The 23392-nt window shown below is 37.2% G+C and overlaps 2 protein-coding genes across 3 annotated transcripts in view; one reads left to right on the top strand and one right to left on the bottom strand.

The window, feature by feature from the left end:
- Window positions 1-365: 365 nt before the first annotated feature.
- SLC24A5 (solute carrier family 24 member 5) lies at window positions 366-22231 on the top strand. Its single transcript, XM_008513802.2, has 9 exons — window positions 366-1096; window positions 1752-1931; window positions 13580-13663; window positions 13750-13853; window positions 14196-14296; window positions 16028-16311; window positions 18410-18616; window positions 20549-20650; window positions 21152-22231. Exons 1-9 carry the CDS (start codon window positions 976-978, stop codon window positions 21472-21474), a joined length of 1506 nt encoding a protein of 501 aa, XP_008512024.1. The 5' UTR covers window positions 366-975; the 3' UTR covers window positions 21475-22231.
- The window catches only part of MYEF2 (myelin expression factor 2), a 31235-nt gene continuing 27624 nt past the window's right edge, over window positions 19782-23392 (bottom strand). For both annotated transcript variants that reach the window (XM_070624573.1, XM_070624582.1), the window contains one exon: window positions 19782-22217. In XM_070624573.1, coding sequence (XP_070480674.1) covers window positions 22054-22217 — 164 coding nt within the window. In that variant the 3' untranslated portion in view covers window positions 19782-22053. The remainder of the gene's footprint in view (window positions 22218-23392) is intronic.

Genomic DNA, 23392 nt, shown 5'->3' with positions numbered 1-23392 from the left:
TATAAGTCAATGATAGGTAGATAGATGGCATTGACCATGTGACAAAGGCTGTCTAAGCAGATTACATGCATCCTCACCATGACCCAAATAGAGGTGGAACTATAACTTTCCCACTTTGCAGATAGTGGAACCAAGGAGCAGAGAGGTTAAATAACTTGCCCAAGGTGACACAGCTAGTAAATAGCAATGCTGGGACTCAAACCACGTGGTCTGGCTCCAGAACCTGAGCTATCGGCCACATGTTACTATACTGCCACGAGTTCTTAACATCTTGGCATTTGAACACTGCTTGCCTTGTCAGATTTGCATTTTTAGATAACTTCTGGCAGGGAGCCCAGCTAATCAATGATCAAATGTCGTCCACTGTCTCCTTAATAGTTCCTGAAGCTGTCCACTTCTCTCCGTCCTCATTGTCACTGCTTTGGTTCAAGCCACCATCATTTCTCTGCTACATTATTGCAGTAGCTTCCTTAGTGACCTTCCCGCCTCTGGCTACAATTGAAGATGAAGATGAAAAGCCAAAACAGAAATGTAAAAGGGTGCCAAGCTCACCAAAGAATACAAATTCACCAGCCCCCACATTTTCTAGAAGCAAGAGCTGGAGAGAAAGAGCAGTTTCAAACTCAGATCCTAACAAATCTAGAGAAAGATGAAAGCAGAGCCAGTATGAAGACATTCAATAAAACCACGTCCTAAAGAGCAAGCTGCCTGGATCTGCCCTCGGGGACTGCGGGCCACAGAAGCAGCTGTCGACAAACATCCTCTGCTCCCCTCCCTACCTCCTCCAGCCTCCCTGGGGCTTGGGGCTCCTGATCAGAGAAGCTTGGCTGGTTCCAACCACCCTCCCTCCTGTGCTGGCCTTGCTGAGATGTGCCCTGGGCAGGGCATTGGGCAGGAAGGAGAGTCCTCACATGATCCAGCTTAATCCTTTTCTCCCTTCCCAAAGCTGCAGGCTGCAGTAAGAACACAGCAGAAATGCAGACAAAAGGGAGCCCGAGGTGGGCCAGAAGGGCTCTGCTGCTTGGCGCCCTCTGGGCCACTGCACACCTACCTCCCCCAGGTGCCTCCCTGCCCCAGCCTCTCCCAAGGGCCACAGGTAGGTGGACTCTGGGGTCAGCTACCCCTGCTGCTGCTGCTATATACAGATGAAGGGACAAAGAGAAGGACATTGTCACTTGACTCGCTTTTGCTTATGCTTCCTGCTATTTTTGCTCTGATTTTTAGCATTTGGAAGGATATCAAACACTTTTCCATCCCTTGAAGATAGCTTTGAAAGAATTCAGACATCATGAAGCAGGCCAGTCTCCGGTTTTTATTGCTGGAGACTTCATCATGGAAAAAAAACTTCTTTCATCCTAGAGACTCTGTCTGCTACAGTAGATGATTCTGTGCAGGCCTGTGGACAACTAGGGCTCTGAAATGAGAAAATGAAATTGTACAGACATTAGAAATCTTTATCATCAGAGATCTAGCTTCTCCTTGAGGAGGAAGAGGGTTTCAGAATTCCCTTTTAGAAATAAAGCAGACAATGCTTAATTTCATTAAAGCACCTCTTTCGGGCCCCAAAGACTAATTTTTTTAAGGCTCTAGAGCTACAGCATATTCAAAAATGCTTTATACATTTTCACCAGGGTTCTTAAAATTCCCCCCAGATATCCTACACTTAGAGTTTTCTCAAGGAATCTCTCTTTGTGGCCTTGGAATGTGTGACTCCAACATCCTTCAAACTTTCACCTCCTTTTTCTTACCAGGAAATAGCACCCAGTGTGTTATGTCTTCATCATCGGAGTTTCCTGAAGGGTTTTTCACGAAACAGGAGCGCGCAGAGGGAGGCATTGTCATCTACTTCCTAATTATCCTTTACATGTTCCTGGCCGTGTCTATTGTCTGTGACGAGTACTTCCTACCCTCCCTGGAAATCATCAGTGAATGTAAGTGTCTGGAAATCTCCCCTATAACTTTCCAGAAAGGTTGTGCCACACATATGTGTCTGTCTTTAAAACAGCTCAGCAACAATTCTGTCCATCTCGATTGCGGAGCACTGGCCTCTGCGTTGTGGGGTCCTGTGTGTCAACGAAGTGGCCTGTGTGTGGTTTTCAATCTTTAATTATCCTGCCTAGTCTAGCTCAAGAAACTTATGGTTTGTCTACTGCACTGCCTGGCTGTTAGTAAACTCTTTCGAGTTTTCACATATATAAACTTGGTATGTACTCCTAATACAACGGACTCCTAATATTTGCCATTTTATACTTTAAAAAACTTTTTCATTTTCACTCTAAAATCACTATAACTTTTTTTAAAAGGTAGATGATAAACAAATGCCATTAAGGACCACCCTCCACACTCTTCCTTTCCCAGCCTCCTGCCAGTAAGGAAACTAACTGATGCTTATGAGCCAATAAACAAATAAATAAGCCCTACATTCTAGGTAAGGTGACTTCAGGCATCAGATAATTATAAATTCGGTTGTTAAAAATTAAGCTCAGTTCCTGGTTTCTGAAAATAAGATCTGCCAGTCCAAGCCCCTCCATCCTACTCCTTCAGCCATGTACATTGTGCAGAATTCTGAGCATAGGTCTGTCTTTCAGTGGTGCGCTGGTCCCTAAAATCAGGGTATCAGTGATCTTCTATGCCAAATAAGCAAGAGTGCCAGTGTTTCCGGTGTTTGTCTCCTGCTTGGTTAGTTTAACTGGGTGAGCATGCTCTCTTCAGAGAAGGTCAAAGTTAAGGGTTAGGTTTCCTACTGCATATGCACAGGACTGCGCAGAAACAGCATCCTCTCCTGCTACCACACGCACACACACACACACACACGCACTGCTAGCATTTCTTCACAAAGGGAACGAGCAAGAAAGTAAACGCTCCCTTTACCCCTGGCCCCACCCCCCCCCCACCTCTGCTGAAATGCCAGTCAAGTTATTTTCTCTCCTGTTCACTGCAGGATAGCAGTATCCTAGGATCTAAAACAGGATCTGGCAATAGCGGAGGCACTCCACACATATTTGTTTAATGAAAAGAATTTACAGTATAGGTCAGCATATATTTATTGTAATTATTATTACTTACTTAAGTAGATGTAAATATATATTTTCTTACATTGACATTACATTTTACATTGACATTGCTATTTTTCCTTAATAGAGATTACATTACTTTAACATAGATTTAACATAGACTAATTGCTTTAGCATTTAACATAGTAGTTTTACTCAGATTGATGAAATACAAGAAAAATGGAATAAAAAAGTAAAATCACCTACATTTCCATCACCCAGAGATCCCCACAGTTACCATTTGGTGTGTTTCCTTTCAGTCTTTTGGAGCTTGCCATAGAGGCACTTTGAATGTTATCCTCATATTTTATTGTGCACATTTTCCTTTATCATTAAATAGTCTTCAAAAACGTGATTTTTAACGGTAGCCTGATAGTTCATGCTTCTGTAAAGGATTTGAACACCTAACACTGGTTTTTATACATAGTAGTTACCCAGGAGAAATTTACCATAATCTTAAAAATTATTAATCTCATTAAACATTTGATTTTTAAATGTTTTTGGTCTAAATAATGTTATGCCCTACTTTTGCAAAATCTTTGCAAACTTCTCTGATCATTTCCTGATAGAGATGCAGAGGTCTGCATGTTTTTAAGATTTATCTTCTACATTGCCGAAAGCACTTTGCAAAGGATGTGCCAACGTAAACCCCCAGAACGTGCGGTAACTTCCATTCCAGAAAACCACGAGTAACATCACTTTCAATGTCTTTGCTAATTGCTTTAAAATGGAACTTCACTTTATAGTATTTGCATTTATCTTGTTATTTGTGAGGTTGAACATTTTATATGTTTACTGAAATTTGTGGTTTTGCTTTTGTGCTTGTGTTCGATGGGGGGATAATTGTCTTTTTTATTGATTTCAAAGACTTTTTTTAATGTGAAGCATACGACCCCTTTTTCTAATACAAATTTTACATCATATGCTTTTTCAAGTTTTGTTGTATCCTATTGTATTTTGTGTGTTTATCACATTGAAGTTTAGATATTTTTTAATAAATTTATAAATATTTTCTTTTATTATTTCCTTTTGGTTTTATACTTAGAAAGACCTTTTTATCCCTAGGTGGGAAAAACTGTCATATTTTCTTTTACTTATAGTTTCTTTTTTTTTTTACATTTATTCATTTCTTCCACTAAGAATTTGTTTTGCTATAGAATACAATGCTATTTTTTCCAAAAGTTAATCAATTTTCATATATTAAATTCTTATATATGTGTGGATCTCTTTCTATACTCTCACCTCTGTTGTAATAATCTATTTGTTCATCCTTGTGTCAGTACCACACTTTTAATTAGAAAAACTAAATAGATCATGTCAATTATATAAAACTAAGACGTTTAAAATTCAAGGTACTACATCCTACCTAAAATCTCTCTTCCTGGAAAATAAAATCACTTTCTTTCTTTCTTGCTTTCACATTTCTAGTGATTTGACTGAAAGAATAAATCCATCAAGAATTTTATTTATAAAAAATTGTCTTGGGAGTGTAAATTAATAACTTTTCTAGCCCTGCAGAAGAAACGACCGCATTAAAATTTAGGTTGTTACTTCAGAAAAATCTTTATTAAGTGACTTCATAGAATATCTATAATAATGACTTCCACATGCCACTGGTGGAATTACTTTGAAACATCATCAGCAAACATGCATTTCTCAAGTGGATCGCTCTTTGCTCTGCAATTACGGCAGCTATTATGGATGTGGGATTGATGGATGCCCGCACCACTGCCAAATCTTCAGCTGCTAAGAATTGACCACGGTCTTGAGTGTTGAAAATACTGGCAACAAAATGAGATAGAAATAGTGCTAGCTTGATTCATTTTTAAATGCCTATAAATTAATTCTGTCATTTCTCTTTTCAAGGTCTAGCATAGTCTCATCCAAATGAGGACATCAGCAATAAAAAACAATTTCCCTGGAATTTGTTTACATCCATGGAAACTGGCTTCAGAAAAGACTGCAAATGCTTCACGTTGCCCCATAGTTCTTTGATGAGCATTGAGTTATTATAGTTCTACCCATTTTGCCAACTAATAATTATTGATATCATCCTCAAAACAGTTTACTGGGACATCTCACAATGTACTGGAGTGTTGTTATTTATTAGTTAGTTATCATAAAACAATTATGGAAGACCAAGCATGGTTCTAACTTGGAAATATGCATGATTTCTTTTAGTCTTCACAAAAACACTACAAAGTAGAGACTACTGGGTTGGTTTTACTGATGAGAAAATTGAGGCTGAGAGGATAGGTAATTTCTCAAAACTACAGAGCCAGTATATGGTGAGCCCCAGTCCTTAATGGCAAAACCCAAGAATGTTCTCAACGGCTGTGTAAAATAATTTTACATGTCCTTGTTATGGCAGACATTAGCCACCATAACATGGTTGTTTCAGAAGAACTGTTCTATTTGAACAATCTTAAGAGGTGTTTTCCTTCCAAGGACACCGGAAATTTAACCAAATAATATGTCAAGTACCCATCGTAACTATGGAGGAAGTATACTACAAAATAAAGAGAATCCAATGACGTACTTTAAAAAATCAGTTTAGACTTTTGGCAATCCATGGGGGTTGTAAATTAATGTTATAAACACTTACAATAATTAGACTCTGAGGTCTAAATATTTTGTCTAAGGTACACATGAGATCATAGTAGAGTACTGTGGGACCCAGTCATCATGTATGATGCAATGACTTTCTGTGGGGGACATGTTGGGAGTGCCAACCTAGAGTACCATGGTAGAATTGGGAAGCCTCTGGCCCACCCCTGCCCTGTCACCCCATTACCCCCTCCTCAAATTGCCAGCAGAGGTTCATTTGGTCCACAGAAGGGTCTTCAGCAAGGTGAAGAAGAGGCTCAGGACTGGAGACTCTGGGCGGAAGATGAGCTGGAGGTGGGGGAGGGCAGAGCCTCTTGCTGACACTCTGGCCAGGCCCCAGCTCAGCTAAGCAAGTGTGCTTTCTCTTTCTGTAGCTAAATATGTTGGTCTGGCAATTTCCTCTAGACCTGCCACCACATGAGGCTTCCAGCAAGGATCTTTCCCTTCCACTTGCTTTGCTTGTGATCATAAATGTCACACAACCTCTCTTGCCCCCTCAACACGGGGAAAGCAAGCACACACCTCTATGAGATAACCTGAGACATTTGCTGTCATCTTAACTGTGTAGAAGCAATACAAGAAAATGCTGTTGCTGTACTCCCTTCCTCTAATCCTATCCTCCTTTTTATCCATTTAGATTTTATAAGAAAAGAGGCTAATGATGATTCTTTGACCACAGAGGGCTGAAGTGAGATTAATCCATGTTATAGAGGGAATAGAAAATCACATCTTGAAGTCCAGGGCATTTTACCTTTGGAGATAAGACCTGGATTCTTTGGTGGGAAAGAGAACGAGGATTCAAGGGAAGAGGTTAAAAGATGTCAACAGAGGGTGAAAATTATCTGAGACCAAGTTACAGCTAAGGGAGCTAGAGGTAATGGGACAAGAATAAACCAAGGGGGAGCCCCCCCCCCCACCAGTTGTGCCACTCTAGACCTATACTGAGTGGACACTCTAAGCTCTGTGTGTGTGTCTGTGAGACAGAGACAGAGACAGAGGATTCCAAATGATGACAAGGAAGAAAGGGAGCTTCTATGGTGCGTGGTCTTTCATGTAAGCCTGACTTGAGCCTTTGTCTAAAATTCCCATGCTTAGTTTGTAAAGATAGTCACTTGACCTTGTAGTCATATCCGGTATTGTTTGCTTGGGACTTTTTCCACCTTGTTGTACATCTCTACAATATGGTTGCTGAATGGTATACCACAATGTTGAGAACCCTTGGAGGTGCTAGGAGGGAGAATGCTGTTATATGCTATAGTGCCATTCTACTATAGAGAGATGGTTGAAAGCGTCCACATGGAGGCAGACACAGCCTAGGTTCACATCCTAGCCCCATCATTTACTAGCTTGGACACAGTGCTGGACTTCTCTCTGCTCCAGCTGTCTCAGCTGTGCAACAAGGGTAGTTAGAGTTCTTAGTTCACAGAGCTGCGTGCCAAGTACATGAGGAAATACAAGAGAACTGCTTACACAAAGACCTAGCACATAGTAAACATTCACTAAATGTTCACTATTACATACGAACAGACTGCAGAGATTAGAATCCTTTATTCAGGAAAGGTGAACTTGGAGAAGGTGAATGATCAAGGTCAATAGGAGTATGACTGAGGCAAAGCTAGGGCACATCTGCCGGAGCTTGAGGACCAAGTTAAAGGCAAATAAAAGCAAGTACTACTTCACAAGGTAGGAAGTAAGTTCAGGAAATCCATTATTTTATTTGATCTAATAATCCATGCAGTAACTTTAAACTATACCTTAAATATCTCTGGAATATTCTGCTTAGAGTTCCTTCCATTTGTTTTACATAAAATCCCATACCATATTATTCCATCATTAGCAAACTTTTATTGTTTAAAAAGTTATATCTTTAAACTATATTTAATTTAACTATAAATTTAAAATACAATACAAACTATATTAATTTATAGCCCAAGTGAAACTATTATCTCTCATCTCTATAAGCAGGTCATTTTTGGAAACACAAAAGTTCAGTATACAACCAAAACAAATTTTTTCTACATGTCCTTCTGAGATGTAATGAGGATCTCCTAGTTATTTAATCACTGCGTGGAGCTGCTTTCTTTACCTTTTTCCAAGTTAACTACCTAGAAAAGTGAGACCCTCTTAAGATTGGTCACTTGCTAGAGTCCACAGTCAACAATGAGCTAGCTACCAAGCTTTTCTTTTCACATGTTACACTAATGTACTATTCAGTAAGAAATTCCAATCCCTCCACCATGCTGATCCTTTGAGAGATAACACGTCTTAAGTAAAAATGTTCTTAATAAGGTTTGGGGGAAACATAAAAACATTTTTATTTTTTATTAAAAATTATTTTTACTCACTCTGCTTTGAACTAATATTTGCCCGCGTTCTACTTTATATTTCAGGAACAGACAATAAGAAAGAAACGTAAGTTTGAATTCCAGGTAGAATTTGTTCTAAATTGATAAAATTGAATGGGAGCTGAGTAATTCTGTGAGCGCCGCATTTGGAGAGCCTACAGTTTCAGGGGCTTGTTTGATTCTTAATCCTCATGAAATTTACAGAGGCAGAGCCTTCCCAAAGAACAAAGAACCTAAGAATAGTGCTTCCTTTCTGCCACACGGCACTCATCCTCCTCTTAAGAGCATTTTCATCTTCTTTGTTTTTCTTTTCTCTCTGATCTAAATTGTGGACCCCTTGGATTGCATCTAAAGCTACCTCAGGCATATAGATCTAAACAAGTGCCAAGATGCTACTGCAGGAACGAGCATTGACAATCATAATCGTCATAAAGCTATGTAGTAATCTTTTCTCTTTACCTACATGGATAATGGATAATGGAAAGAGCAGTTTTTTGAAGTCAAAGAGATCTAGGTGCCCATCCCATCTCTGAAATTACCTCCTATGTGACCTTGGGCAAGTTATGGAGCCAAAACTCAGGTAATTGGGAGGTTTGGAGATAAAATGTCTTGCATATGCTTTATATGATAGGCTTAGGGAAGATGGCAGTGCACTGTCATGTTATAGCTGTTAGAGTGGCGGTGGGAGGAGTCCTTCTTTTTCCGTGGAATCAGGCCTTTAAAAGTGTGATACAGTGTTTCAGAATTTATTCCATCGTAGCTCAGACAAAATATGACGTGGTAACTATAAAGTACGCAGATTGGTTCTATTTATTGTTAAAAACATCACAGAGCATATCATACAGTTGTGCATTGAGAGGCTAGGCATTTATTCCAACGATGTTGAATCTACTCAAAATATTTCTAGAAATGTATTTGAAATTAATGTCAGAACCAGTTTTGCAAATCACAAAAAAAAACCTCGGTTTGCTGTCACACTTCATTTTGGACCCTGGAAGAATTACTCAGCCTGACTATCCAGCCTAGTTGCTAGAGTTGGGTCTGAATGACTTTTGATTGCTTGTAAAACTCTAATCCATTCACAAAGCATGAAAATTTCCCATCTTTGAGGACTTTTTAAAATTGTGCCACAGGATACCAAACTGCATATAGCCTATGGCTGTAACTCTATCAAAATGTGCATTGTGAAAAGGACTGGAAATACATTAAAATGACAGCAGTAGTTAAAATATAATGGTAAAGCGTAAGTGACTCTTCCTCTATTTTCCCCTCTGCCTTCTAAATTTTTAATAATGCAGTTTTTTATTATTATGAAAGGAATTTAACAATAAAAGGTGATATAGAGTCTTAAGGCATAGAATTCATATTCTACATTTTGAGTAAATGTTGTTAAAACTAGAAGATACCTTAAAGATTGTGTAGTCCAACCCTCCATTTTACAGATGACAAAATACAAGGTTTGTCTAAATGACTAGTCTAAAGTCTCATAGTAAGTTACTGGCAGGGCCAGAATCCAGGTCCCCATTTTAGTTTAAAACTCATCCTACTACATTATATTTCCAGAAGGGAATTTTCAAAACTGTTATAAACTTCCCAACATGGCATTAAAGAACACGCTTAAGAAAAAGCCTGATGAGTCTTAGTAAACAGTTCATTATCATAAAGTTGCACTTTACATAAACAATGTAATGCTATCTCAACCTATAAAGAAAACTCACCTTGCCCGTTTCTACTGTCTCCTGAAGGAAATGTGATTATTCCTGTAGAGTAATGGGCGGGGTGGGGGTCGGGGAGACTGAGGAGGAATAGCTCTGGGGAAGGAAAAAACCAGAACAATTTATCCTTAATCATAAACTATAGCAGAGAGAAATGCTACCTAAAGGTCAGCGAAGACAAAGCCAGTCTATTCTAAAGTTCAAAGGTATAAACCATTTTACAAAATATGCTTAGAAGCTTAAGATGTAACTTGTTAAAATTTCTTTGAAGTTGTATACATCGATCTACACAGAATCTTCCCTTTCATTACTCAGAGCCCAGTGAATAGCAACAAGCTTCATTGTTACCGCCTTTTGATAGTGGAAGTGTTCGAAAGGGCCACCTATTTTCTTACCTTGCAAAAGCCCAGTAGGTCACCTTTTCTCTCTGGGGATTGAACTTTTCTAATGAAGCATTCTTAGGCCAGCATTAAACGAAGATTGGTCATTCACTCTCCAGCTGCACCAAGGTTGGGCAGTTACTTCAAGATAAAGCATTTTGTTCTTGTTCAATTTCCTGCACATATTGTCTAGCCCTGATTTGATTTGAGAAGAGAATTCATGATAATATCCAATTTCACTAAATTTATACATTCTCTGGAATATGTTGGGAAATTTCCAAAGTATTCCTGACTCCTAGTAACTATTTTTTCCCCTAAGAAGAAATGGAACCAGGGTAGTCACATGCCAGTGCCATGAGGCAGGGAAGAAAGAACTCCACCACCCACCATGTTATCATTGGCCTGCCTAAGCGCCATTCTTATATTGGTTCTCTGTGAGAGGGAAACAGCACTGGGCTTAAACCAGTGGACTCAGGGTTTATGCCCTAACTCCTCACGTTTAAGATCCTTACTATCCGTGTGACTTTGAGTTACTTAACCTCCTGGACCTGTTTCTGTATCTGAAAAATGGAAATACCACCACTCACATCTGAGGATAGTTGAGATTATTAAATTACACATACAAAAGCGAATTGCTTACCATGAATGTAAGATATTATTTACTTCATTCCTAAAGTGAAAAAAGTCAATCATGGTGCAATATGCTTTATCTTGTTCTGTGTTAAATTTTATGGCAAATTGGCCAATTAGATCACAGAGTAGTAAGAGTTAGAGTGTAAGAGTTAGAATGTATATCACTCTAACCAGTAAATCTCACTCTAACCAGAAATCCAAGTCTAACCAGTAAAAGGAATGCTATGAAATATGTTACACAAAACATTACTTCTCTCCATTAGTCACTGCAGGTAGATGTTCATCAAGCAACATGACCAAGAGCAAACAGTGAGGCATGGAGAGCCTGGAGTGGGTCATTCCAACTACCCTGAGAGACAGCAGGAGTTGTGGAGGCGTAAGAGGTGGCAAAACAACTCAGACTAGAGCTGGTTGGGCCTCTGAGACCAAATAACCCCACGATAAAAAAGATGCCCGGGGTTGGTATCCTCAGCAGGCAGGATGTGGATGAATTTCCAAGCCTTTTGCATGGCTTTCAGAATAAAAGTCAAAATCTGTACTAGGATCCGCAAGGTCTTACATGATCTGGCCACCCATTACCTTTGACCTTATCACCTACTGCTATTCCTTCACACACTTTATTCCAGACACACTGGCCTTTTTCTGTTTCTTGAACACACAGGCTAGCTGCCACCTCACAAACTTTGCTTGCTCTCCTTCTGCCTAGAATCCTCTTGGCCCAGGTGTCTGTGCAGTAGCTCCCTCACTTTCAAGTCTTTAGTTAGGTTACCTTCTCTGTGAAGTGTTTTATGGTTAACCCATCTAATATGACAATCCTTCCTCCACAATATTTTACATCCCCCTCCTTGCTTTTGCTCCCTGCTCCTTCCCGCTGACATAACATGTATTTTGTTTATCTTGCCTGTTTCCTCTCACTAGAATTAAAGCTCCAAGAGAGCAGAAACATTTGTCTTGTTTTTTCTGGCCCTGATGGTCTAGTGGTTAAATTTCGGTGCCCTCTGCTTCCACGCTTTGCTTGCTCCCAGGCGCAGAACCACACCACTCATCTGTCAGTAGCTATGCTGTGGTGGCAGCTCACATAGAAGAACTAGGACTTACAACTAAAATATACAGCTACATACTGGTGCTTTGTAGAGGGAAAAAATATAGAGAGGAAGACTAGCAACTGATGTTAGCTCAGGGAGAATCTTTCCCAGCAAAAAAAAGCATTCCCTCCCTCACATGTCTGGTGCCTGGGATGGGAAGATTCGAAAGTCAGGGGCTGAAACAGTAGGGGTTCCACAGGCGTCTCTGTTTCTATATGGGCTCTTCATGAGGTGTCTCTAGTCTGGGAGTTTCAAGGTAGCCAGAGTTTTTGTGTACTCTCTTAGGGCTCTAAAGCAAAGGTCCCTAGGGAGAGAACCATGAGAAAGTTTTGTCACCTTTTGTCCTAGCCTTGGAAATATTATGGCTCTGCCATACTCTGATTGTCAAAGCAGTCACAAAGGCTCATCTACAAAGGCTCATCTAGACTCAGGAGGAAACATAAACTCCGCCTTTTATTTTATGATAGGGAATAATAAGATTCTGGAAAAATATGTAAACATAAATATTGTGGACATTTTTGTAAAATACAATCCACCAAACCAAGAAAGAAAAAGGAATGAGTAAGGTCAAAGGCAGATGTCCCTCCCAGCAGAGAAGTAGAACTTGGGGTGGCCTGGAGAGAGAGCAACAGGTAGTGGTCTCCACAGGCAGGCAGTAATAAGGAAATATTGAGCACAGGTGACAGGGACTCAACCGAGCACACCAGAGTTTGAGGGCCCAGGAAGACTGGGAGTATCAAGAATCAAGAGGTATGGTAAACAATGAACATCACCCAAGGGTTGCTATCAAGAGCCCTGGAAACCGGAATTTTAGGCCCAACTTTGACACTAACTTTGCGACCTAGGGTAAATAATTTAATGCCCAGCACGCTACTTCTATTGGCTATTTTTCAGTCTACCAGCAAAGCCCGTTTGGGGATTTCTGATGCAACCTTGTCTCAGCCTTCCCAGAGCAAGGTAGTTTCTTCAACGTGGCTTTCTCTTTGCCTTCCATAGACAGTCCCTTAGCTCTAAAATTGAAAGGCCCAAAATTTCTTAAGACTCTCAGCCTGTCAATCACTGAGGATAATGGATTTGCATGCTTGTGAGTTTGGGGGATATACACAAACTATTTGAATAGTATTTTCTTATATTTGTTACTCTAGAGCAACGTTTTAATGGTTCCACGTTTTAAATCGATAGACTATAATTATACAATAGTAAATCTATTTGGTTTTTAGTTAACTAATTTCCTCTCATTTGTATTTAGACAAGGTAGACATTGCCAATTTGTGAATAAGCTCCTTAATTCAACTTCATTTACAGATTATAAAAACTACCAATATTCACTTTTTCTCCTCTTTCAATTTCGATTAGGACTCCTGAATTACCTTATTTCCTCAGGTCCTATCGGAGCACTGTTGACAGTGTAATTTTAAAGAAGTCGTGTTGTTGCTACACACTTACAAGCCCTACAGCTGGAAAGCAATCTTTTCTGGGTCCCAAAACAGCCTGAATCTTGGCACTTAGGATACTGAGCTGCAGCATAGCTCTAATGGTCTCCTGACCGTCTCTTTCTACAGAAGCATTAAGTAACGAATTCATAAAGACAGCAGACACTGGACATCTCTAGTTTTTAACCTGTATGGGTTTTTTTTTTCAGTTGAAGCCAATATTAGTGCTTTTCTGTGACACTGTAGCTTTGATAACTACTGTAGTCATAAAGACACACTCTTTCATTTGTCACTTTACCAGGCATAACATAATTTCATTTGTCTTCAGCCCTTGGATTGTCTCAGGATGTTGCAGGTGCAACTTTTATGGCAGCCGGTAGCTCAGCTCCTGAATTAGTTACTGCTTTCCTAGGTAAATATTGCTCCTTATATTTTTTGCTTACTTAATGTGATTTTATCTTCAAGTCAACACTAACTTAGCTACTATCTTGCTCATAGGTGTATTTATCACAAAGGGAGATATTGGTATTAGCACCATTCTTGGATCTGCAATTTATAATCTCCTTGGCATCTGTGCAGCCTGTGGCTTGCTATCTAGTGTGGTATGTAAGTTTATACAACAAAATATATTGTCTTGACAAATTATAAGAACTGTTTATAGTCTACAATAAACAAGGCACTACTATTGTGTTCAATCAAATTTATTAATCTGTAGAAAAACTACATATATTCAATTCAAAGTTAACCCACAAATAGCTCTTGGTCAAATTTATGAAAATCAGAGTAGGTTTAGAAACACAACTTTTCTTAAAATTCCTTTTTCTCTTAGCAATATGCAAAACATAACAATATTTCGCTACAAATATACAAACAATTTCAGTATTACGCTAAGCATATACTTGAAGTTACAGTGTGATGGACACACAAAATTAACTATTTCACAGGTTTCACCGATATCGTGTTGGCCCCTGTTGAGAGACTGTGCGGCATATGCAATCAGCGTAGCAGCAGTTCTTGGCATAATATACGACAACCAGGTTTACTGGTAAGCTTGAAATAACCATTACTCTTATGTAAAACACGTACAGAGAGGATTTTGTGAAATTCTGATGGTTTAGTAACATTTTTTTCAGAAATGTTTCAGTCACTTCTCAATTATGTGCCACTTACGCACCATTTTCCAGTGGGTCTCTGAGCTAACTTTGTCATCACAACTGCTAGGTGGGTTCTTCTCCCTTCTTTGCAATTTCTTTTTAGTCATGTCAGTCTCCTTTTTTGTCTCACTAACCACTGGATATTACCTCCCTTCCTTCTTCTTGCTTACTACCTGTTCAGAAGGTCTCCCAAATTTTGTCGTCCCTTAAAGCCCCAACAGTTGGCTTTTTCATCTACTGGGTTATTGTTTACCTTGCCTCAGCTAGAAGTGGTTATGGTCACAAGACTGGAGAAAGAGGATGATGGAGGAAGTAAAAGAAGTCCCTTTGAATTCCTCCAACTTTCTCTCTGACGTTCATTTAGCAAAAGGAACTGTAGCCGCCCTCCTCTAAGAACCAACAAAGTTTAGCCTTCAATATTAAAAACTGTTTGCTTTCCTTATCATCTCCCTGTGCCTTGTTGTTCCAAGAAATGAAAAGGGGGTCACGTAGTGGACAAATAACTTTTTCAGCTAATAAACACCCATGTATCTATTAGGTGTTTATCACTATGCTAGGAATCACAATGGATCAAGAAATGTAAAACACACAGCCGCAGAGGTTGTGCATTGCACAATACCAGAGGACATCAAAAAATAGAAAACAATGTAAATGGCACCCTCTGGAGTACTACAACTTAGCAGCCTTGCTTAATACTGGCCATCAAGAAACAAAATCTAGCAGGGAGCAAAATTTCTAAATGAATCATCCTGAAATCTAGTCTGTTTCCCAAAGAAACACTGTTGGTTATAGCAGGGATCCTTCTGGGATTCAGCAGTTGTCTGCAAGGAGACAATGACTGGCCAAGTATGTAAGCTAATACTCCCTCCATTAGGGAAATCAAGAAGTCTGTGCTTTCAGCTGTGGCAGCTTCAATGGCTATAAAATAAGGGGTAAATGCAAGGTTCAAATGTGATGGCAATAGCTAATCAAAATTCTTTAAATAGGAAAGCAGAGTACAGGGAAACAGTTCTCAGTGTCTAAGGTAATAATTTTACTTTTGAGAATATCCGTGTTTTCTTGTGAATGCAAGCCCAATTCAGTTATTAACATCACCAAAAAATCTCTGCATTATCAAACTGAAAAGCCCCAGCAAAAGCCTAACATATTCTGAGTATTTTACACAAAATTCCTATACCAGAAAATTACATTCTTTTCTAATTATTACATATGTGGGGGAATGTATTCTGCCAATGAACTGAGGTGGGGGATGTCCGTTACTACTCATTAGTTTCACTTTTATTTTGAAATCTACAATTATTTTTATTTTCAAAGCATTGTTTATTCCAACCATTTGGAAGGAATCTACAAATGAAGACAATGAGTTTATCATCCTTTTGTTTTTTTCGGGGTTTTTTTTTTTTAAATATAGAAATTTTGAAATATTAGGCTTTATTAATAAGTTTATAATAATGCTGTAACCAAGTTTTGACACATCTATAAAATCAAAATATATCTAGAAATGTTGCCTTGATTGTTCTATTGCTGTATTAGAAAATTATTAAGATAGAGCCCAAAAACTATTAATTCTAAAAGAACTTGCATTTTTAATTTAAAAACACACAAATTTCTCTAATTTATAGGTATGAAGGAACTTTACTGCTTTTGATATACGGATTATATGTTTTGGTGCTGTGTTTTGATATTAAAATTAACCAATACATTATAAAGAAATGCAGTCCTTGCTGCACCTGTCTTGCCAAGGCTATGGAGGAGAGAAGTGAACAGCAGCCACTGATGGGATGGGAAGACGAGGGTCAACCATTCATCCGTCGGCAATCGAGAACTGACAGTGGAATATTTCATGAAGATTCTGGCTACTCCCAGCTTTCTCTAAGTTTGCACGGTCTTAGTCAGGTTTCTGAAGGTAATAACCACATCGTGCCCACTATTCAGTCTATTCACCAGAAAAACTTAAGAATTTCATTTCAATTCAGCAAACACTATATATTTATTATGTAAAAGACACTGGAGATTCAGAGATGATGAAGAGGCAGTCCTTATCCTAAGGAAGCTTCCAATACTGTAGGAAAAAAACAAAACAGCTAAAACATAAAGGTTGAAGCACTATAAAGAAAAAAAGTGTAACTGTGGTTCCTAAATAGGTGAGATTGTATAAAATTTGAAGATGGTTAGACAGGAAAGATTATCAGAGAGGGAAGCATTTAAACTGAGCCTTGTAGAACAGGTCACATTTTAACTGATGATCTGACTTATGACCAACCAGTAAGTAACAGCTACTGAAGTCTTTATTACGTAAATTATGCAGAGATAAGAATAAAGTATATTCTATGGATTGATGGCAAGGAATTAATATAAGCAAAAGGCCTGTTGAAGCACTAGCATAACTGGAGCACAGAACATGGATAGTAAGGGAGTAGAGGAAAGGTGGAAAGAAAGGAATAGGATATGAAGAGTCCTAAATGCTAGTGTAAGAGTCTTTGCAGGTTTGGAAGCAGAGAAATTATTAGAACTGAATTACGAGATAAAGACAAGAGGTCTGTAAGAGGCTACGAAAACAGCTGATGTGTTTGGTAGACGCCTAGACAGAGCGAAGGCAGTGGGAACGGAAGAGAACAGATGTGAGACAGTGCAGACAAAGTATCACTAAGACTAGGCAACTGAAGGGCTACATGGGGCCAGAAAAGGGAGCAGAGACAATTCTAAAGCTTTGATCATGATTAACTGAGAAAATGGGAATACTGCTTACAAAAACTAGGAATTGAGGTAAACGGGCTAGTATGGGGAAAAAGAAGGAAACAGCTGAGTTTTAAATATGTCATTTGAGCAGCAGCAAAACACAGTTAATACATTTAGTAGGAAGTCAAATTCAGCTATGGCCAGAAATATAAATTTATGGGTTACTGTTTTATAAAGTGGTTGTATGAAACAGATTCTAAATTTAATTAGGTATATTAGGAAGGGAACTCATTCTAATTTGCTACCTAAAAAAAAATTAAAACATGACATTTCCCCTTCTTACAAAAATTATAGCTTCTTGTCTTACAGGTACGAAAGGTATACATCTCTAAGTTAAATTTTACAAGAAACTCAAAAGAACAAGTCCAAATTTTTTTATTACACAATTTAAAATTATATCCAATATTACTTAATGGCCTTAATCACATCAGCTGAGGATTGGAAATTTTTTTTATGAATTATTTTACTAGCATTAGTTATAATGTGATTTGATCCAAGATATGGGCACATTATTTTGTAAATGCCATATAAACCTTAAAAACTTTTAAAGTGAATTCCCATTTTTATCCAATATATTGTCTTCCACTAACTTAATAAAGGAAATTGAATAAAGAAACATCTGTTTCATAAGCTACATTGGAGATTGTATACTAGTTCCTATTTTCTTAAAGGTTCTTTCTAAGAATTGTGGTGAATTCTGAATTTAGTAAATTAATGAAAGAAAATAATGAAACAAGCCCCTAAAAGTCACTTACAATGAGAATTAGAATGAAATATTCAACTTAATCGAAAGATTATGCTATAATTATTGTATACTCCCTAAGTATGCATTATCTGACACGCATGGCAGGCTAGACGAACATCAATATTGGGAAGTGGAGAGCACTAAGTAGCTAAGGTAGAAGCCAGATTACGCCCATAAGCAGAAAGTTTCTGAAGACCAACCACATTGTACAAAACCAAGAGAAGTCCAACTGACACTTCATAAACATTATTTCTAACACATTTAGCAAATGACCCAAGATATTTGATGGATTTAAGGCCCCAAATCAAGAAATGCTGAGTATCACATTTTACACTGTCTACTCTAAAGTCTCAAGTAGTTTCTTTTTGCCAGCAATATCAGTAATGAAGTATTCCAATGTTTTAAATGGCCTCTTAAAAACAGATACAGCCAATTTATTTCAATATAGCTTCTAAATGGACATTTCGAACTTAATAGGCCATTTGAGAAAATTCAAAATCGTTTAATTTTTTCTCAACAGATCCACCAAGTGTTTTCAACATGCCTGAAGCAGACTTAAAAAGAATTTTTTGGGTACTATCCCTTCCTATAATTACATTACTTTTTCTAACCACACCAGATTGTAGAAGAAAGTTTTGGAAAAATTATTTTGTGATAACTTTTTTCATGTCGGCACTATGGATATCTGCATTTACATATATCCTGGTTTGGATGGTCACAATAACTGGTACGTATCTTAAGTACAAAAGCACAATTTAAAAAGAAAACAATCAGTTTCATATAAGAACAAACTGCATATAGCTACCAAAAGTAGTCTAGCTAAGGAGCAAATTTCTTTTTCATCAAAGACTAAAGATTAGCACTATTTACAAAAAGATTAAATATTAAGATACAAACAAGATATTCAGGTTTTGTGAGTTGCATATTACGTATCAACCATATTCTCTCTATTATACAGCCCAGAGGTAAAGTCAAGGGATCAGATCATCTTATAAATGAAATCAAATGCATGGGATACCTTTCTATTATGCTACTAGATAAATCACATTGCATAGGGTCCACAATACACTCTTTATATTCAGTTCCATTTCATAATGAAAAATATAGCAAGGCGCCAGTGTTTTGGGAAAATGATCGGTGCTCACTGCTTAACTAGATTATATTTCATTTTGCTTTTTAATATGGCAATATAAATGTACTATGAAATGAGTGAAAAGGGTATAAAATAAGTTTCATTTCAGGTTTCTACTACCTTTATAATTAAGATTTAACTATTACTACTTGACCGTAATCAGCTCTAGTCCCACAGAACTCCTGGCCCAGAAGGAAGAACTGAATATAAACATAGAAAAAAAAATCAGGGATTTCTTCCAAAAAGGTTAACTTGAATGGACTTATATCAGAGGTAAGCAAACCACCTGTGTGAAGTTTGAATAGTCACATCCATCCATTTACATATTATCTATGGATGCTTTCACACTACATGGGCAGAGCTGAATAACCGCAACAGAGAGCATACAGCTTGCAAAGCCTAAAATAATTACTATCTGGTCCTTTACAAAGAAAGTTTGCTGATCTCTGACTTTTCCCAAATTAATAAGTGGCTTGGACTAGTATGCTAGCAAAAAGAAGAGTATTTCTTTCTTTTTTTTAATGAGGAAGAAGAAAAAGTCCAATTAGCTTGTATATTAAATCTCTCCAAATTTTCTCAGCCAGAACATATTTGACATTAGGAAAACATGAAAAGAGCAAAATCAAGTAATAGATCATAGAACAGCCCCCAAAATGATAAATATTAGTGTTATTTATGTATATATGAACTCTAGCAAACAGTAACAAAAATTAAAAACCAATTCCAATTCCAATATCAATATATAAGCATGCAATAAATATGCTTCTTAAAGTTCTTTTAATAGACATTTTAAGAAAAAAAGAAGAAAGAAAAAGGATTCTAAAGCAGGTTTCCAATTACAACATTAAAAGAGCAATCACACATACTTTTTTTTTAACTTCCCTCTGATTCTGTTTCCCGGAATAAATACATTTCTGAAAAATGTTGAACAGACACTAAATTTAACAGAAGCATTAATAAACTGGGACCATAATGTTAGAAAGACTCAAGCAGAACCCTATGTTGTTTTCCTCAGATCTATGGCCCTTTCCCAAAGAAAAGACTAAATTAAGGTATATCACTAAAGCAGGACGTAAAAAATATTTATACGATGTTAACAAACTTACAACTCTAAAATCGCTACAAATAATTTGCTTAGCTCTGACCACTTTAAGAAAATATTTTTAAAAAGAAAAGGAGAAAATGATCAATCTTATTAGCATCTATTAAGCAACAGCCTTGATGAGATAAGAGTGGACATCCAAAACTTCTGTACACATACCAGGGAGGGGAATTACTCCTTGGTAGAATTTTGTCTATTAAATATCTTTAGATACCTGTTATTAAAAATCTGTACTACCCAGGTTACCCAATTTATCAATCTTATTCAAATATTTTGCTAGAGAAAATCTAACTAAGCACATATGGTTCTGTAATCTAAACGTGCCTATTTTCTTTTTGTTCAGGAAGAAAATATCCGAAATATCTGCAGGGAACGGTTAGTGAATCTCTAAGATTTGCAACTTGTAATATCTATGTTTATTACAGGGGAAACATTAGACATTCCAGATACAGTAATGGGACTTACTTTATTAGCAGCAGGAACAAGCATACCAGACACAATTGCAAGTGTGTTGGTTGCAAGAAAAGGTAAGAACTAGCTCCCTCAAGCTGCAATGCCCATTCTTCAAGCCTGGCTGAAAATACACTGAGCAAAGGTAACTTTAAAAATATTTATTTCCTCAGTAACATACTTTGAACAAAAATAAAGAGTGACTCAAGAGGAAGGATTTACTATTTAATAGCAGATTAATTTTACTAAATCTAATCCCCCAAATAATATTCATCTGAAATGTGCATTAAATCGTAATTAACCACATTAAATTAGAATGAAAAGCAACAAGTAATCTACATACCTTAATGAAAAATGGTTTAATAAATAAAGATAATTATTAGATAAATAAATGTTAAGACTTTAAATACTAACCCCCCAAAATTACAAAATACAAATTCAGTAAGACTTTTGCTCTAATACAACAATTTTCCAAAACCAACAAACAAAAAAAGTATCCAGTGTTCTTTTTCACAAAGCTTATTAATAAAATACAATATTGGTATGCACATTTTAACAACATGCTTTTTCTTTTGCAGGCAAAGGAGATATGGCTATGTCTAACATTGTGGGATCCAACGTGTTTGATATGCTGTGCCTAGGTGTTCCATGGTTTATTAAAACTGCATTTATAAATGCATCAGCTCCTATAGAAGTGAACAGCAGAGGACTAACTTACATAACCATCTCTCTCAACATTTCAATTATTTTTCTTCTTTTAGCAGTTCACTTCAATGGCTGGAAACTAGACAGAAAGTTGGGAGTAGTCTGCCTATTATTATACTTGGGGCTTGCTACATTATCGGTTCTATATGAACTCGGAATTATTGGAAATAATAAAATACGGGGCTGTGGAGGTTAATATTAATAGTGTTACATGGAAAGTGTGAATGACGGGGAGGGGCAGAGAAGGAAAACTCCATTTCTTCATTTAAGTCAAATAAAAAATATCCTGAACTTTAGAATCTAAAGCTTACTTACAGTAATTCTTTATCACCAAAGAAAGGAATTTAAAACCAACTAAAATCACATCCTAATTTGTCTGAGCCATTTCTTCTCAAGGACAATTACATATATAAACCATAAGTTTTGAAAAAATCACCTATGTTTTACCTTACAATAAGTAGGTAACAGCTGAGGAAACTTGAACAAACTAATCTCACTATGCAGTACTGAAAACAACAACAAGAAAATGGCTTATTTCATTAAAAACAGTATAACCATTCATTTAAACTGAATGACCAGACTTGCTGTCTTTAAAAACCCAAACTTGAGATTAACAAAAATCACAGTATATTTAACACTATACTGTTAAAAGCTGGTGGGAGTTTTAAAAGTTCATTTTTACAGCTTTTGTAAGCATACAGTATTACTAAAAAAATGACTTTTACTAGGAGATTCAGCAAAACAGACGTAAGACTGTTCCAACCGTGGTTTGAAATTATGCATTACGATCCAATCGAACATCTATTTCTCTGCCACTGATTTTTATGCCATTCATTATTCTGCAGGCTTTTTCAGCTGATTCTGGGGAGTCAAATCTGACCGTTCCACAGCCTTTTGACTTTCCATTCTCCATTTTTATTTCTGCAAACATTACATGACCTGTAAAAGAAAAATTATAGGCTTACTTGTCAGTTTAAAGGGGTTCCATTTCACTACACAGGTTTGAAATTCCTCATAGCCAACGAAGTGATAAGTAACTTGGCTAAAAATGTTAACATTAATGATTTAAAAATAACACATCATATAAGCATTATTCTCATCATTTTACATTCTGAATATAATGCAATTCATTTAAAGTAATGAATATATGAATGTTAGAATATACAGAATTAGAAACATGATAAATTTCCTTAGGATTTAAAGTTTTCCAAAAAAAAAAAACATTTTACTTTTGATGTTAAATTCTTAGTTTCTCAAGTGAATTTTACAGCAATAAGGCAAGCCAGACAAAATGCCAGAGTCACCACGCATAATAAAAAACTTACAAATTTAAACAAAATTATTTTTAGGAAACATTGTTGCTTTCTGCCCAATCTCCCTAATCTCTCTTCCTCCCCTTTTATCCTCCATGTCACTCCTTCATCCCTGCAAATGGTAGCCACTACCTAGAAATTTAATGTTTACCAAGCCACAAAAGGCCCCACTAATTCTGCTTTTCAACCACAGTGCCAATCATTTATTCAATATCACAATTTGAACTCCAAATGTAAGAGAGGTATCAAATATGGAAATAGGCAAGGAAGAGACATTGTAGATTTAAATCAATATAGGTAAAAACAGTGATAATAAGAGCACAAAGAACATCAAAGAAGCTTCTAGAAGGAGGAGGAAAACCAGACAATTGTTCCGTATACAGTTAATATCATTGCTGACTCTAGAGACTGGTATTTGAAATAAATCAGTATCATTTATCCAACTACAAAGTGGTCATAAAAACCCATTATCCAAACCAGAACACTTTAGAGAGTAAAAGGGAAAGTTGTTAATAATTACACACAAACAACAGATGTAAAGTGAGACTTTACAGACAACTGGAATGTATGATCATCCATTCCACACAGATTCAGGTGTGAGATGTGTGACTACTTACCATAGTATTTCCCTCCCCTTGAATATTATAGTTGCCAAATCACTATGGGCTAATTTTAGTCTGGCAACAAAATCAGAGAGCCATACATATTTAGTTCTATGAAGGGAGAGAAAAGGAAGGGGAAGGTATAAGCAGAGGGCTTATCAAAACCTGCATAAGCCCTTTCCAGCTGATGGGATCAACT

Source organism: Equus przewalskii, chromosome 1 (genome assembly GCF_037783145.1).
Source record: "Equus przewalskii isolate Varuska chromosome 1, EquPr2, whole genome shotgun sequence".
In the NCBI taxonomy this organism is placed as follows: domain Eukaryota; kingdom Metazoa; phylum Chordata; class Mammalia; order Perissodactyla; family Equidae; genus Equus; species Equus przewalskii.
Note: the sequence above shows the minus strand (reverse complement) of the source record. Positions and strands in the feature narration are given on the sequence as shown.